Source organism: Paroedura picta, chromosome 4, assembly GCF_049243985.1.
Source record: "Paroedura picta isolate Pp20150507F chromosome 4, Ppicta_v3.0, whole genome shotgun sequence".
In the NCBI taxonomy this organism is placed as follows: Eukaryota; Metazoa; Chordata; class Lepidosauria; order Squamata; family Gekkonidae; genus Paroedura; species Paroedura picta.
Window position 1 is genome coordinate 44,850,143 of NC_135372.1, and position 18,055 is coordinate 44,868,197.

Genomic DNA, 18,055 nt, shown 5'->3' on the forward strand with positions numbered 1-18,055 from the left:
CCCACCTTCCTGCAAAATAAAAATGAATGCCCCAGTCTGCCCCATGGCACAATAAAGTACCGCAAAGCCAACTGGGGCATTCTTTGCTTCCTTTGGGCCAGCGTATGGCAGGGACGTGTCAGGCCTGGAAGCAAATGCTGGCAGGAGCTCATGGGAATTGTAGTCCATGGACATCTGGAGGATCACAGGTTGACTACCCCTGCTCTAGAGAGTTCCATAAAGATAGCATCTAAATATGCCTGGGCATTTCTTCATAGGTTGATACAGGACTCAGTACATGGCATTGTGGAGGAAGTTCGGAGTTAAATTGATAGCCTATATATTGAGCTGGCAGTAATCTCAGAAATCCCACCTGGTGGGGAAAACTCTAATTGTACCTCAGATGAGATGTAATATTTATTTTATCCATGGTTAATCTGTGAAGCTGGAATAATCATTCAAGCTTTGATTTGCCTCAGCCTCAACCTTAACTTTGCGAGTGGCCCATGTTTCAAAAATCGCAAGCCTTAGAGGCATGGATTAAACCAAAGTGTCTAACTTGACATCTGAATTCAGTTTCTAAGGTTCATAGTTGGAGGAAGGAAATACCTTCAGGGAAGCTTTGTAGGCAGCTCCTTTTGGAAAATGTAAAATGAGATTGTTAACCAGAATAAGAGCCTCTCAGTCCGAAGTTCATTGTGACTTGCGGAATAGTTTTGCAATTGAGAATTATTTCCTTTCCCCCTCATCTGAATGGTTTTCAACTGTTTGGATTTGCAGCGTCTCCTTCATGCCTTCTCGCTTTAAAAAATGTTTACGGCAATAAGAAAAAATAGATACTTGGCAGGTTTCAAAAGTAAGTACAGCCAGGGAATTCAAATGGGCAACTGTAAATATTTTGTGGTTGAAGGATCATCCATAAGAGTTTCTCTATGGAAGCCCAGTCTGAAATGAGTACCTGGAAATATCAGGATCTTTCACTTACACTGAGCAGGAGGGAGGTTTTAATGAAAAAAGTTTAATAACACCCAAATGGGCCACGGAAAAAGAGAAAGGAATGCAAGGTGTCTTCTACCTCTGTGATATAATATTCAGTAAATGGCCAGAGCAAATTGTCTTTCCTGGTAGAACTTCCTTATGAATTTTCTTTATTGCTTTAAATCCCATCAGCTTAGTCAAGCAGTTTTCAGCAAGAGAATGTTAATAATTCAATCTCTGTGAAGAAGTGAAAAATAAAGAATGCAAACGGGAGCAAAAAAAAGAGTAAGGCTATAGAAATACAGCTCCCCATCTGAGCACGCTGATGAAGCTTCAAGGAATTCAAAAGGGAATTAAGTGGATTGCAGTCCATGTTCAGATGCTCAGTGCTGTGTTCCAGGTAAACCTGGTAAGTGCCTAGATGAATCATCAAAAGGAAAATACACCAGCATTGCTCAGTAGGAGACCCATCCGTTATTAAGGAATTACATATTGTATCCAGTGAATACAGGGACTCAGAGATAATTCAAATGGAAAGCTAGTTTCAATTCAATAGGTGTACTTTAAGCACCACTATGGGGAAAGTTCACAGTGGCAAATATATGACTTCAGGGGGGCACAGCATGGCAAGGAATGAGAGATTGCTAATAGCAGAAAGGACAACCCCACATTGCCCTCCCCCTTCTCTGCCACATAGTTATGGAAATGTGTGGTACAACACTGCTCCGTTGCATGGTCCACCCCATTCCCATGTCAGCCAGCCCTTTAAAGAGAGGGCATGGAAATATCCCACATGGTAGCATCGCACCAGCAGTGGGAGGCATTGGATGCAGGTTGTAATTGAGGAAAGGCAAATTAATATTTGTTGTCACATCTAGTTCTGTCATAATATTTAGTTTAGTTCAAATCACAGCTCATCCAGGGACAGAAGTATTCCTACTAGTCATGCTGAGGATTTAAAAACAGGAGCTCCACAACAAACTATTAAAAGTAAAGCACAATTTTTGGAGGCCACAAAGTCCCCCTGCCCATAGAAATATTGGTACGGATTTCTCAGAGGAGGAAGGGCAAACTGGAGCTCCACAGGACTGGTATAAAGTGCAGGTTCTGTGCCCGGAAAGCCTAGCAATACAAGGCATGCATCCATAATGTCATTTGAAACGTGGCCAATGATTACATTTTACTGATTTATTTAGCACTTTTTTATTCTGCCTTGTTTAGGGTGCGAGTCCATGACTGGCCCAAGGTCACCCAGCAAGTTTCAGGGCAAAATGGGGGATCTGAACTTGGCCACTAATTTACCTACTACACCAGGGGTAGTCAAACTGCGGCCCTCCAGATGTCCATGGACTACAATTCCCATGAGCCCCTGCCAGCATTCACTGGCATTCATTGGCAGGGGCTCATGGAAATTGTAGTCCATGGACATCTGGAGGGCCGCAGTTTGACTACCCCTGTGCTACACCATGCTGCTATCAGACTTAATATGTCATCATTTGTATATGAACATCTGCACATATTGAGAAAAGTAAGTTAAATTCATCACAGATTTCACATACCCCAAAGTGATATATTTCACGTAATATTTAGACGAATCAGCTTAAAAACAAACAAACACACACAGAACCTCAGCTGTTTCTCGGCACAGTTTTTCCCTCTTCTCCCCGGAGGAGAAAATTAAGTGTTTTAATTCAGCCAGGATCCTTGAGACACTAATGAAGCATGCTAATTTAGGTTGAGCAGCATCAGTATGGATTTTTGATCAGAACAGCTGTTCATTTTGCAGAGCAAGTAACTAAATCCGAAGGCTACCAGATATGACTGCAACACAAGATATGACAAGGAGAAAACAGATGCATCCGAACGAATGGGCCCAGAAGAGCTCTCATTTCCATCAACATGGAGGGAAGAGAAAGAAGGGTTTATTGGAAAGAAAAACTTCAGTCCTCCACATGTTTATATTAAAGCCTGGAGAGGAGAAGGGTTGGGACTTACTGCTGCTGTTTCCTGGCCTCCAAGAGTTTCAGAAGATCACAGTCCATGGAGGCTGGGACCTCCATGGTCCCAGCCTCCATGGTCCCAGCCTCCATTTTTTTTACTGTAGCAGTTACTTAATTGCATTTGTATGTAAGGTGTGCATTCTTTATGAAACTTTGTTTCTGTAATTTTTTAAAATAAAAAACTTATTTATGTTACTTTTAAATGTAACATAAACATATGCCTTGTTTTCTTAGGCTTTAGCTGGTCTTATACATATATTTCATATATATTATGCAAATCCTGATGCAGATATTGACGGCTGAGGAAGTTTCTCAGAAAACCAGTTTAAATGGTGTGGTTTTCAGCCATTCCATCCGTTGTTCTGAATAAACAAGTAAATCTTATCACAGCTGACTTAGAAACCTACACTCAGTGTTTTTTGTTCTTGGTTTGCCTAGCCTCCAGTTGGTGGCTGGAGAACTCCTGAGATTACAACTGATCTCTAGGTGATAGAGGTCTATGCAACTGGAGAAAATGGCCACTTGGGAAGGTGAACTCTATGTCATTAGGCCCCATTGAAGCATCACCCTCCTCAGATTCTACCACAGAATCTCTAGCTATTTCCTAAAATGGATTTCATGGCAAATTACAGCTTGCATCATGAGTTCCCAAACCAGGAAGGGGAGGAGGGAGGGAGGAGGGAGTGCTTGAAAAGAAGAACATGTTTCACTTTTGGAAAAGTTTGCTTCAGCAATGAATGAACACATTTATTCTGACTTTGAAATGTTATTATCTGACTTTTGCAATGTAATTTACTTTCGGAAAATGTGCAAGAGCTGATTTCTTGTTTGCTTCTGATCGACAATGCAGCAAAATGGTTCCTGGGGCATTAGCAATTTAAGCAGTCACTTTACAGCTATGGCCATATTTGGACTCAGTAGTAGTCAAGAGATATGTAAACTGGTTGTAGGTTGTGTGTATGATGATGCAGTCTCATGACATGCAAACTTCATTTCATACAAATTCTGCATTGGTTCCCCTGCTCTCTGTTAACTATTTTGGATTTCTGAATTAATCCTGAGTTTCAAGAATCAGCCCTGACTCTCATTTGGATTCAACAATCAGGAAGGGTTTGCTACTGTGTGAGGAAGGTAAAGCACCCTACTCAAAACAGTACAGAAGCTCAGTACCTATAAGAAATCCATATAGGTATTCAGATACATTTTAAAGGCAGCATTTTTTTGGGGGGGGGGGTGATGATAACAAAAGAAGGCTGGTTCTCTCATTTGTAAACTGCTGGAGTACAATGGGAGTGATGGATAGCTCTGGAATGCTGCCCCCCTCTCCCTTTCTCTCTCTACAAAAAACCCTCCAAAGCATTTCTTATATTTCCAAGAGAGGAAGAGATCATTCTGCTCAGTATAATGCAAGAATAATGGACAGCTACTCAATAAAGAGTAATAGATATGGATGTATAATGGCAGGCAAAAATCCGTCTCTCTTTCAGCCCCACTGTCAAATCCATTCCACAACTGTGTGTGTGTGTGGGGGGGGCTTGTAAACAGGTAAGGGGAGTGAGAGCATGACAGGTTCCCTCGGAGGTATACCGTAGCCATAAAGGTCATAATAGTCTAGTGTGGTTAGATAGCAAAGTATTTAAAGGTTGCTGCCTTCAAGACGCAAGACTGGAAAGGGCAAAATGGAGACAGCTGGGAGGAGATCTTCATTCCACAGAGGATTGGTATGGAGTAACAATGATGGCTTGGAACAAACAAATCCTGTTAGTCTGGATCACTCCTTATTTCACGTTGTCATCTTCTGCTGTCTTAAAGTATGCCGTTACTTGTACAAAAGAGGTGGCCTCCACCTAGCCACCATACTCCATGCAACAGTCATCTCCAGACTAGATTGCTGCAACTTGTTGTACGCAGGGCTACCCTTGAAGCTGCTTCAAAAACGCCAACTGGTCCAGATGGCAACTGCATGTGGAGAGCAGGTATAAGACCTGTGCTCTCCCAGCTGCACTGGCTCCAGATTGTAGGCTGAACCCGATTCAAGGTTTGGGTTGTGATCTTGAAAGCCCTGAACAGTCTGGGACCTTTGTACCTGCGGGGTCACCTCTCCCTGAGAACCAGCTTGGTGTAGTGGTTAAGAGTGGGGGACTCTAATCTGGAGAATTGGGTTTGATTCCCTCCACATGCAGCCAGCTTGGTGACCTTGGACCAGTCAGAACTATCTTAGTCTCTTGTGGGGAGAGGGAGTATAGGCGATTGTAAGCTGCTTTGAGGAAAAAGCAGGGTACAAAAAACCCAGGACTTTCTGTTCTTTTATGTACATCCCCAAAACAGCTCTAAAATCCAGTGAACAAAATTTGCTCCATAATCCCCAGCCCCAAAGAGTTTAGATTGGCCTCAACTAAGACCAGTGCTGCTTTTTTTTTGTGTGTGGATCTGGTGCCATTTTGGTGGAACACTCATCCAAATGAGATGAGTTCCTTGTGGGACCTTAAATGATTATACAGGTCTTGTAAAATACAGCTGTTCCACCAGGCAGCACCAACTGGAAACAGCAACTCTAATGCAATTAGGGTTAGCATGTATGTAAACAGGGAGTTGCCCCAAAAGAAGAAGAAGATGAAGAAGAAGAGTTGGTTCTTATATGCCGCTTTTCTCTACCTGAGGGAGTCTCAGATGACACCAACTTTTTCAAGGCAGTGAGAACCAGAGTGGACTGTGAAATGTTCCACTGAGATCTACCAGGGCTGGGCGAATGGGCATCAACATGTGGGGTATTGCAAAGTAAGGCACATGGGAGAAAAAAATACTAACTATAAAATGATGTTGATTGGGTCAGAACTGGTGGTAACAGACCAGGACAGATATCTTGGAATCATGGTAGATAACTCACTGAAGATGTCTACTCAGTGTGCAACTGCAATAAAAAAAGGCAAAGGGAATTGAAAACAAGAAGAGTGGTTCTTATATGCTGCTTTTCTTTACCCAAAGGACTCTCAAAGCAGCTTACAATCACCTTCCCTTCCCTTTTCCCACAACAGACACCCTGTGAGGTAGGTGAAGCTGAGAGAGCCCTGATATTGCTGCTAGGTCAGAACAGTATCATAATGTATCATGTATAAATCTATAAAGTATCATATGTATAAAGTATCAGAATGTATAAATCTATGGTGTGGCCTCGTCTTGAATACAGTGTACAGTTCTGGCCACCAACTCAAAAAAAAAAGAAAGCACTGGAAATGTGCAGAAAAGGGCAACTAAAAGGATTAAGAGGGTGAAACACCATCCCTATGAAGAAAGTTTAAAGAGACTATGGATTTTTAGTTGAAGAAAAAATGACTGACGGGTGACATGCACAGCATAGAGATTGTAGAAAAATAAGTATTTGTTTCCCTTTCTCATAATACAAGAACTTGTAGGTACTTAATGGAATTAATGAGCAGTAGGTTTAAAACAGTACTTTTTCATCCAAAGAGGAATTAACATATGGCATGCACAGCTGCAAGAAGTAGTGGTAGCTACCAGCATAGACAACTTCAAGAGGGGATTGGATAAACCAATGGAACAGCGGTCCATCAGTGGACCTGTCATAGACTCATAGAATCACAGAGTTGGAAGGGATCTCCAGGGTCATCTAGTCCAACCCCCTGCACAATGCAAGAAATCACAACTACCTGCCCACCCACGGTGACCCCAGTTTCATGCCCAAGTGATCCCTCCACCAAAAATCTCCAGAATCCAGGCTGGAGGAAATTCACTTACCATCCAACAGTGGCAACTGGTGATTCTTGGGTATGCAAGGAAGGGCCACAAGTAACAAACATTGGTACATCCCTTCCAGCCTACCCACTCACAATCTGCCTAAATTTATAAAATCAGCATTTCTGTCAGATGACGATCTAGCCTCTGCTTAAAAACATCCAAAGAAGGAGGCCTCACCAACGTCCAAGGAATCCTGTTTCACTGAGGAACTGCTCTGTCAGGAACTTTGACTGGATATTTAGCTGAAAATTATTTTGAATTAATTTCAACCCACTGGTTCTGGTCTGACCCTCTGTGGCAACAAAAAACAACTTTGCTCCATCTTCTATATGACAGCCCTTCAAGTATTTGAAGATGGCTATCATATCACCATTTAGTCATCTTCTTTCCAGGCTAAACAGACTAAGTTCCCTCAACCTTTCCTCATACGACTTTGTCTCCAAAGTCTTTGTAATCCTAACCATCTTTGTAATCCTCCTCTGCACATGCTCCAGTTTCTCAACATCTTTCTTCAGTTGTGGTTCCCCAAACTGAACACAGTACTTCAAGTGAGGTCTAACCAGAGCAGAGAAAAGTGGTAACATCACCTCACGTGTTCTGGACACACTTCTTTTAATATAGCCCAAAATCCCATTTGCCATTTTAGTCACACTGCTGTTTCATGTTTAGTGCATCGTCTACTAAGACCCCCAGATCCTTTTCACACATACTACTGCCAAGACAAGTCTCACCCATCCAATAGTGATGCATTTGATTTTTCCTACCTAAATGCAGAACTATATACGTTTCACTATTAAAATTCATTTTAGTCCAGTTTTCCAGCCTGACAAGATCATCTTGTATCCTGATTCTGTCTTCTGGAATGCTTGCTACCACCACCACCACCACCACCACCACCACCACCACCACCACCACTACTACTACTACTACTACTACTACTACTACTACTACTACTACCACCTTAGTGGAAACATCTTATATACTTTGTTGCTGCTGGGAACAAGACTGCTGGGTCTAGTATACAATGAAGTGATTTGAAGGGCAGAGATGACAATGGAGAGGCATTTAGATGGGGATGGAGATTACCATCCAACTGGACAAGCTGCAAGTTGTATGAGATTCTTTCATGTCCTTCCAGCCCTCCTTCTGAAAAACACTGCAAATTGCAATTACTCAGGCGGCCATGGACAGATTTCATCTGCTCCTTTGTGTCTATACTAGTCATTGATCTTTTTCAAAATGCTTCACCCACACTATATGTCTCCAGCTTCTGCTTGCATCCAATATGGAAACTGCCTAGCATTCATTTACTTTCAACCTCATCTTTCATTTACTTTCAGCCTCACGCAATAGCTTGTTTTCTTGGGTTTCTTCTGAAATCAAGACTTTTACATTCACATTTCAGAAGGTGATGGTCTAACAGTAGGAAATGTAATAACCTTTGTTGACATTTTGCCTTTTTAGGTTTCTACGAATTTCACTACAAGCAAAATTACTCTATGACAAGACCTAAAGGCGTGATTTTGAGGCTACTGAAAGCCATCAGATCCTAAGCTTGCTTGCTCTGGGTTGAGAAATTCCTGGAGATTTGTAGGCCAAGTTTGGGGAGGGTGGAGCTTGGGAAGAGGAAGGAGCTTAGCAGCAATGAAATACCATAGAGATCGCCCTCCGAAGCTGTCGTAGTCTCCAGGTGAACTGATCCCTATAGTCTACAGATTAGTTGCAATTTCAGGAAATCTTCTAGGCCCCTCTGGAGAGCAGCTACTTTTCCACGGCCTTCCTGGAAAATATTTCATTTGCAGATCCCTTATACTGTCCAGTTTCAGCCCAAATATTATATGAAATCACATTACTTGTCTGGATCCATGGGCTACTAGGGTGACTAGTGCCCCCAGCATTTTGTCCCTAAGTCCCCTTCCTTTACAGGCCCTGCCCAATTGCATCCTCAATGTCATTTCTGTTCCAGTTGGAAACCCTTTAAATTCATGACCCCTCTTGGTCTCCCCAAGGCCTCATAACTACTGCGAGCCATGGTTCCTGTGCAATAGAATCATATGTGAAGCAAGGTAGAAATAACGAAAAGGCAACTTCAAGCCCGTTATCCTCAGAGAAAAAAACAGCTAAGCTTTGGCCACTTGGCTTCTTTTGGTCTTAAATCAGCAACCTTGTGCATCAATATTGTACAAAAAAGACAAAGTACAGAGGAACAAAATTGCGCTCTGTTAGAAGCAAGATTATAATCACGTTAATCTCCCTTGTAATAAGAGAAAAGTATGGGCTTTGAGCCAGTCAGCCACATTCTCTTGTGGAGGCTGTTGGCTGGCTCTCACCACCAGGTGGCTAAAGAACCACACAGTGGCAGCTGCCCAAGTGGCATCCCAGTGATTGCTACTCCTCAATTTACTTCCCCTCCAGCAGGTGGGAGGGTATTATTTAAAGCAGCAGGTGGGTCACCCAATGCAGCTGGGTCATACTCATGCTCTGCCAGTACTCCTTCTGCTATGTTCAATAAAAACTGTGGCCTATTTTCCCCTGATCTCTCTGAATGGTGTTTTTTCCTCCCTGTCTTTACTCCACCCTTGCCCCCTGGGACTGTAGTGTAACCATGTTACTCTCCCTTGTAACAAGCAAAAAGTATGGGCTTTCTCAAAACAGAATGGTGCATGAAATGTAAGAGTGTGCTTCCAGTTTTCACTAGTGTCCAGGTATCCCGCAGGAAATGTCTGTGTGAAATGCTACATGTAAAACCTAGGTTTCCATCATCCGCCAAGCACAGAACCCCTATGTCAGGATGAAATGTCCGCCAGCCCTAAAAGTAACCCTCTGTGTGGGCTTTTAATACAGATGCAAGATAATCCAAAGTGTGCACGGTCCTTTGTTAATTCTTCTTGCTTTCACTTTTATATTGCACACTTCCTAATCTATATCCGCAATTCTTGTCATTCCAGCTCTCAGTTGTATTCACATTTCCTGCCAACTCCGGCTCCCCCCAATATTTCCCATCCACATGCCTCCCACACATCTTCCCATTTCTCTTGCTGTTTTTCCCCAGGTCTGATTAGTGTTTCTTGTTTTTTCCTACCATATGGCCAGGCAGCTGGTCAAGAAACGGATAAACAAAAGAATGGCAGAAGTAGTTCTTTACATGCCAGTATCCATTTCCTCCCCCTTCTCATTTCTGTGGTACTATAAATCAGAGAGAGAGAGAGAGAGAGAGAGAAAGGTGCAGTATATTTTTCTAACATTCCAGGAACTGTGCAGCAGTTTTCAAGTGATAGGAGGCTTCCAGGGAAATATTTCGATCCCAGCTGTGCCCTTAACGAGTTGTGGGTCAACATGAGCTAAAATAAAGTATGCAAATCCAGCCCCCACAAACCAGTGTTTGCTATGCACCATTAGCAATGTGCAGCTCATTGAGAGCACAATCATTACCCAAGATTCAGTGAAACAACTTAGAATTGCCACAGTGCATTATTGTGGGATGGTGACTCTACCTCTCTCATGCAGTGAATCCTGCCCTTATTCCAAGGAGCTCCCTTCTGTATTTTATTCTCACGAGAAATCTTTGAGATTAGCTAGGATGCGAAAGTGACTCGCTCAAGGTCATCTAAATTCCTGTCATAAACTGGGCCTATTTCATGAGTATTGAGAACAGAGACTAGGTGCAGCAATCTGGTAGAACCAAGTCCAATAATGTTTTAATACTGTCCCCAGTAGTCTGGTATACCTTCTGTAGAGCAGGAGATTCTCTTAAATTTCCACAACTTGGGGTGTGGATTGAAACCCCAGTCTCCTAGATCAGGGGTAGTCAACCTGTGGTCTTCCAGATGTTCATGGACTACCATTCCCATGAGCCCCTGCCAGCGTTTGCTGGCAGGGGCTCATGGGAATGGTAGCCCATGGACATCTGGAGGACCACAGATTGACTATCCCTGTCCTAGATCTTCCTCTAAGATTCCTACCATTGCATCACTCTGACTCTTAGTAAAGTATGATTAGAGTTCAATAGCACCATAGACACCAACAGTATTTTCAGGGGATAAGCCAGACTGTGGCTTTCCAGATGTCCATGGACTACAATTTCCATGAGCCCCTGCCAACACACATTGGGAGGGGCTCACGGGGATTGTAGTCCACAGACATCTGGAAAGCCACGGTTTGCTCACCTCTGGTATAAGGTTTTGAAAAATAAAGCTCCCAGAGTGCCATGGGACTTGAATCTAACAGTTCTACTGCAGACCAGCGTGGCTACCCTCTGAGACTTGCTAAAATAAGGAACACTGTCCTAGCAGAGCAAAGTGTCCTCCACTGGAATAAGGCACCCTGTTTAGTGGAAGGCAACTGTAGGAGGTATCCCACACATTGGTATAAAAAGTTACATAAATATCACACCTGAGTCTTCAAACTCGCTGTTGTAAGCATTCCAGGTCTCACTTATGCGAAGTAAATTCTCCTCCATAGCTTGAATATCCATGTACGGACAGTTGCATTCTGGGAATTTGGGGCCACACTGACACCAACAATCGTTGTCCTTGCAGATAAATTCCCCCTCTGAATTGCAGGCAATATAGCTCAGGGCTGCCTGCACGAACCGCTCTTGCAAATATTCAGGCAGGATGAGCTGAAGACCTAAAGAGAGGGAAGAAAAAGGGAAAACAATCTTACTAAATCTTACCGTGTCCTCCAAACCATTGTTATAGTCCTGACGAAGCACCTAAAAGAACTTTGCAAATATGTGTACAAATGTCACAGGCCCACGTTTTTTGTACTTCTCCAGCTGTTCATGCATGCCTAGAAAATAAATGAAATAGCCTGTCCTTTTGCAATCTACAAAAGCTTCTTCTTGTTCTTTGTATCACTTTCTCTTTCTGGTGTTTGTGGCAATTGCTCTATAAGACCAAGTGCCATTTTTGTTTACTATAGCAACCCAAATTTGGAAGGGGGGGGGGGTTGTACTTCTGACATCTGAGTTTTTTATCCTCTTTTTTAAATCATTTTTTTTCTTCAAACATTAGAATCGCAGAACCCTAAGATAGCCATGCATGGCTCTATTGTGAAGATTTTTCTATCCACATGGGGGCCAGCTTTAGCCTATAAAACTACCAGGATTTAGAAGGGACTTGTAGGTTTTCTCATGTGGATGGTGTCCTTCCTCTGCCGGAGGAACACACCCAACTTGCTAGCCTCACCATATTTGTTTGAGCCACTCTTTTGTCCCAAAACCCCATGGTTTCCCCCTACAGCAGGGGTAGTCAACCTATGGTCCTCCAGATATCCATGGACTACCATTCCCATGAGCCCCTGCCAGCAAATGCTGGCAGGGGCTCATGGGAATTGTAGTCCATGGACATCTGGAGGACCACAGGTTGACTAACCCTGCCCTACAGCATGAGGAAACAATTCTCAAGTCTCTGTGTGAAGGAGGCTCAAGCCAGAGATTGAAGTGAGTACTATGTGCCTGTTTCCTGGAGGTTAACTAATGGTCAACAATCATGGACTCTCCATACCTTACATTTGCTCAAAGGTTTGCATTACATTAGAGAAGTAAATGCCGACCTCCGTTAACCCAGAGTATTGGGGACTTTTTAAGTCTAACCAGCATTTGGACAGATGGTACCTTGTACATAGACATATTTGGAAACGGTTTATAAACACCTATCTGTAGATTTGCTCCATTTTTGTTTTAATTTTATTCCCTTCACTTTGAGGGTTGCAATTTAAAAAAAATAAAAAATAAAAAATAAAGTTTAATGGCTTGTTTCCTGTTGAAAATAGTTAACCTTGTATGAGCTAGTTACATATCTATATATAGTCCACACATCAACCCAAATCAGTGGTGCTTATTAGGTGAAGGATTACCTACTGTTAGATTTGAGTCCAGTAGCTCCTTGGGGACAAACAGGAATTTCAGAGTTTAAGATACTTTCCTTTATCAGACAATCATCAGACACCAAGGGAGCTCTGACACTCCAAAGCTTATGCCCTGAAAACTTTTTGTTCATCTCTAAGATGCTACTCGACTCCAAACTAACTGTTCTATGCATACCAACATGGATCCCCATCTGAGGTCAACTGTTAAGTTTTATTTTTGTGAAGTCAGCCAAAAAAAGGAAAGCATTTTCAAAATTAACTGAGGAGTGTCAGAAGTTATTGAGACACAGTTATGTAATGGCTAGGCTGCATCAGCAAAACTGGAATGATGATCCTAGCAGTCAAGATACACTTTTGAAACTATATAGCAATAATATCCACCACAGAGAGAAAGCAAAATCTAAACAAAAGGGAAATCAATCCTATCCAGTATACAGTCTATATTAGCAGAAGTTGTCTTGCTAGTCCAACGTGGCAAAATTTTGCTGTTGTCTATGAATGAGTGATGGCTAATCTTCAAACCTGTTAGGTTAAAGTATTTTGGTTTACAATGCTTTACTCCTGTTTAGCTGTCAGTGCTGTAGCCCCACCTCCACCTGGTGATATGATCTAAGGCAGGCTTTCTCAACCAAAGTTTCATGAAATTCTGGGGAGTTTTTTTTTAATAATTTTATTATTTATTATTGTATAAAGCATTTACAGAAAAATTAAGAAAAAAAGCAACCAGCTGATATGGTTTGCCATCTCTTTTAACATACATATTCAGTTCCCATCACATATTATTCCTAATCTAGAAGTTTTTACCATTTTTCTTAGCCAAGTGATTAATAATACATATGAGAATATGATCTTATAAGAATATATTCTGTTATTATTTTAAATGGTATAAGGTCAGTCCCCTTCATAAATTGGCCCTGACCTAAGAGTTACTACTGCCGTCTTGTTAATACCTATGAAGTATAGTTTGTCATCCTCTTTTAGCATACATATTGACATACATATTCAGTTCCCATCACATATTGATCCTGATCTAGGAGTTATTACCATCTTCCTTAGCAGAGTAGTTGTTGATACATATGAGAGTATAATCTATTATAAGGATATATTCTATTATTGTCTTAGATGATATAAAGTCAGTTCCCTTCATATATTGGTCCTGTCCTAAAAGTTACTGCTGCTGTCTTTCCCACAGGAAGCCAGGAGAATACTCCATTGTTCAACTCATCCTTCAGGTGGTCGCAGCAAATGAAATTGTGTTTTTTTCCATAGTAGAGTGTTTCTGATTGTCCTTCTGTCAGGGCCAAAGAAGTCTCTTACTTGATTCTTGCTTGCAGTCGCCTTTGAGTAGGCTCTGTATACTTTATCAATCTGGATCTCTTCCTCTGGTCGCACAGGAATATCTCCTGATAGCTTCCTGGGTGCTGTCGCTTTTGAATAGACTCTTTTTATTTTGCTGATCCAAATCACTTCCTGCTCTGAATAGACTTCCAGGTTTTCGGTGCTTTCCTTCCTTGAATCTGTTTTCCCAGGTTCTTCAAAGTTACTTTGGGTTTTTACGTCCCTGGCTCTCTCCCCCTCATGTTGATTAACTTCCAAGCATTGAATTTTCGTTTGATTTATTATTGGCTGAGCTATATCAGCTGCTCTCTCCAGACCGTCGGCTCCGTTCAAAAGCTCCCCCTTAATCCCACGGATTTCCTTTTCCAGCTTATTGACTGCTTTCAGTATCTTTGAGTTCCCTTCGCATAACAAATGGAAAAGCTGTGCCTTAGTTAATTTTTCCATGGTTCTAGGCAGTCACAAATTATAAACAGAAAGTCTCGTGAGGTCTTGCGGGAGCACGGGCAATCCCAAATTATCAGTTTGTCAATCTCCGTATCAAGTCAGCTACCCCCACTGAACTTTTTCCAACAAAACTTCAAAGCTGTCTCTTTGTTTGGTTAGCGGGTATAATTAGCTGGGAGTCTCTCACTCGACGAAAGAAGGAATTCACTTGTAAATTGGTTGAGGAGAGGGGAGGAAGAGCTTGTGGGAGAAGAAAGAGAAAAGCCAGAAAGCTTTCAATCCTTACTGTTGTAGACTTCAGCTTCTGTTGGTCTGGGAAGAATGTAAGGTCAGCTGGTCGTTTCAAGCTTGTAAAGTTGTTTGGGACAAGGGCGCCATCATGACCTTGAGCACACGCCGCTGTTGATCTGGGGAGCTCGGTCCCCCTACCTCCCCACAGATCTGTAGGACCCTCAGGATGCCGTTCCCGGTTCCTGGGGCGACCGGCGAGCAGATTTGCGTATCTGCTCAGGTCAGCCAGGTGCAGAAGCTCCTGACCCTCGGCATGGCTTAAGAGCTGAACAGAAGTCCAGCTTTTATGGCGCCATCTTCAGTCGACTCGAAATCCTGGGGAGTTTTGATGGCCCTGGAAGGGTTTCCCAAATGGGTGGGAGTTAATTTTATATATATATTTTTAAATTTGTTCAACATTTACCAGGTGATATGACTGTATATGTTCATGTTGACATCCCCCCCGCAATGACCAATCATGGGTCTGGAGCAGATGGTAAATGGGGGGAGGTGAGCTTGTACACAGCTATGCTATTTTGCACAATTGTACCACTTCTAGGGTTTCTCAAAGCCTGAGGACTGTTTCAAGGATTTCTGAACAGTAAAAAATGTTGAGAAAGGCTGATCTAAGGGTTCAAAAAGATAAGAATAGCAACATGTACTTTGCTCTGTCCATAACATGCAGTTTACATTAAAAGGTGCAAAGTGTGCGATTTTGGCTCTTCTCTCTTTAATAAAGATGGGAATTCAGTTTCAAGCAGCAAAATTGGATGGATGTTGAATGATTAATAAACACCCCCACACAGTTCTTCTCTGCATTCTCCTTAGGCAAACTGAGTCTGCAATTTACATTTAATTTACAGAAGCAGAAGAAAACATGTGGATCTTCATCTTGCCTGTTTGAGCCTCAAGGTGAAATGATGGTTTTATTCCCTACCCCTTCTGTGTTTATTAAGATCTTTTCTTTAATGCTTCAATCAGAGCAAACCTAAACAGAGTTATGCCTTTCTAAAACTATTGCATTCCTCAGACTTGGAATACTGTAACTCTTCTCAGGACTGCAGATTTATCAACATTCCTCAATATTCACCAATGATACTGTCCTCCTTAGACTGAGCCACTTCAAAACGGAGTTGAAAGTCTCAAGTTTGAATGCCTCTCTCTTGAAAAGCTAGCAGCTCAAGGAAAAAGATGTGCTGGGAACCATTTCTCTGGGGCACTAGCTACCATATAGGCATATATATACTGTATATGTCAGTTCAGACACTGGATATAATCATGGTTTAATTAAATGATGGTTAGTGTGATTGTCTATTTGAAGATCATTCGATTAATGGAGGGTCCCTCAAATGGGGTAGGCTTAGGGGACTCTTGGGAAGTCCATAGAGGGAGGCAAAATCACTACCACCTCTAGTCCAAGCTGTTGTCTTTTATGAGTGGAGAAGAAGCCATAACAAGACAGCAGTCCAAATGGGAGAGCATGAACAGCCTCTTCTGTAGGAAGTTTGCATAAGCAGCCACTGCCATAACCTTCCACCATCCCTTTCCTGGGCTATTTTTGCCTCCCAGTATGCCCCTAACTAGAGGGTGTGGGGATATGATAGATTCACAGCTTTAGGGTGGTCAAGGGCTCCTCCACTTCCATGTAGCTGAGTGGCTGAGTGCTGTCCTGAAGTCACCGTCACCCACCACAGTTGCAGAGGCTTAAAGTGGCAGCAGTGTGACAGCTGGATGGTCCAACATGTCTCACCACCATCATGGGGCCTAGGACAGCTGTCCTGGGCAGCCTACAGCTAAAGACTGCCCAAGCCCTCAAGCCAGGATCTGAAATCACTGCTTCAACTGGTTTATTAACCACAGTTAGTTTTAACTGGTTTCTCATGATGCACAAATATGGATATCCCAGCTTAATCCTGGAGCATTCTCCTGAAGTGGATATGATATGAAACCAGCCTTTTGAGGCAAGGCAGGATCTGAGAGATAATCCTGAATCCTGGTTTTATAAACTAACCACTGGCAAGCGGACACATGGTTTTGTGCTGGGCTGGCACAAGTCAATGTTGGTAAGGTAGATCTCATTCAGGTAGATCTCTCCCCTGCATTCCAAAAAGGTACAGTGAAGCAGTTAAATTCTCCCCCCACCCCATGGTCCTTTGAATTGCCTCCTTCGATAATAAGACTGTTGGTTTTAATAAGTCAAAGAACTGAAACAAACACCGAGATCATTCACAATGTTGGTTTTCCTGAAAAAAAGGATGTTTCACTTGTGGAAATGTATGATGCAAAACAGTAAAAGAAATTGCTTGCTCTCTGACAGTTGCTGCTTGTTCAATTATAATGTTGTCAGGAAGCAGCTCTCTTGTTTGAACAGAGTGTACAATATGTCTCCGTGGCTATTCTGTCAGAAAGGCCCACATAACCAGGCAGCAGAGGCGGATGCCTGTAAGACAGAAGAATTCTGAGGGCACCATGCTGGTCAGAGAAACACATTTGTTCACTCTTAGCCTAGATTCTGAAGACCTGGTTGTCCATTCTCCACCTCTAATATTCTTGCCCGTTCCCTTTCCCTTGTTCCTTACAAACAAATGGAGAAGTGGTTCCCTTTAATTTTCTGCCACAATGGACAGGGACAACTAGAGAATATACGTGACCCGACTTAGTCAGGAGTCCCCCAGCCCAAATCATGCCATATGTATCATCTGATTGAGTCCCTGTCAAAGTGGAGCCAAAAAAGTTTCTCCCCCAAATAGGGGGAAAGGTCACTGAAGAAGAAGAGCTGGTTGTTTGTACCCTGCTCTCCACTATCCAAAGGAGTCACAATGCAACTTAGAGTTGTCTACCTTTCCTCTCCCCATAACAGGCACCCTGTGAGGTAGGTGAGACTGAGAAATCTGAGAAAACTGAGACTAGCCCGAGGTCAGCTAAATCAGGGGTAGTCAATCTGTGATACTCCAGATGTTCATGGACTACAATTCCCATGAGCCCCTGCCAGCAAACGCTGGCAGGGGCTCATGGGAATTGTAGTCCATGGACATCTGGAGGGCCACGGGTTGACTACCCCTGAGCTAGATGACTGCATGTGGAGGAGCGGAAAATCAAACCTGGTTTTCCAGATGAGAGGCTGCCACACTTAACCACTACACCAAGCTGGGCAGCAGAATCCTTGGGAAATCATCGTGTAATTTGCACACCTGCTGTGTGCACAGGTGTCCATCATTGCTGATAGGGTTTGCTAGCAACGTGGAATCCGATTCTTTAGCTTTTAAACCTTGCTGAACTGTTAAATGTATATACACGCCATGCTGCTGTAATTAAAGGAATCTAATCCAGGTAGATGAGAAATCATTTTTATATGGATTTTATCATTTGGCATTGGAACTACGCAGACTGAACCCTAAACGTTTTTTTCTCCATTG

At 42.6% G+C, this 18,055-nt stretch overlaps 1 protein-coding gene across 3 annotated transcripts in view; it reads right to left on the minus strand.

Moving 5' to 3' along the window:
* Positions 1-18,055, minus strand: part of BRINP3 (BMP/retinoic acid inducible neural specific 3) — a 324,516-nt gene that overhangs the window by 64,480 nt on the left and 241,981 nt on the right. For all 3 annotated transcript variants that reach the window (XM_077332678.1, XM_077332677.1, XM_077332676.1), the window contains exon 6: positions 11,106-11,342. In XM_077332678.1, the coding sequence (XP_077188793.1) occupies positions 11,106-11,342 (237 nt within the window). The remainder of the gene's footprint in view (positions 1-11,105; positions 11,343-18,055) is intronic.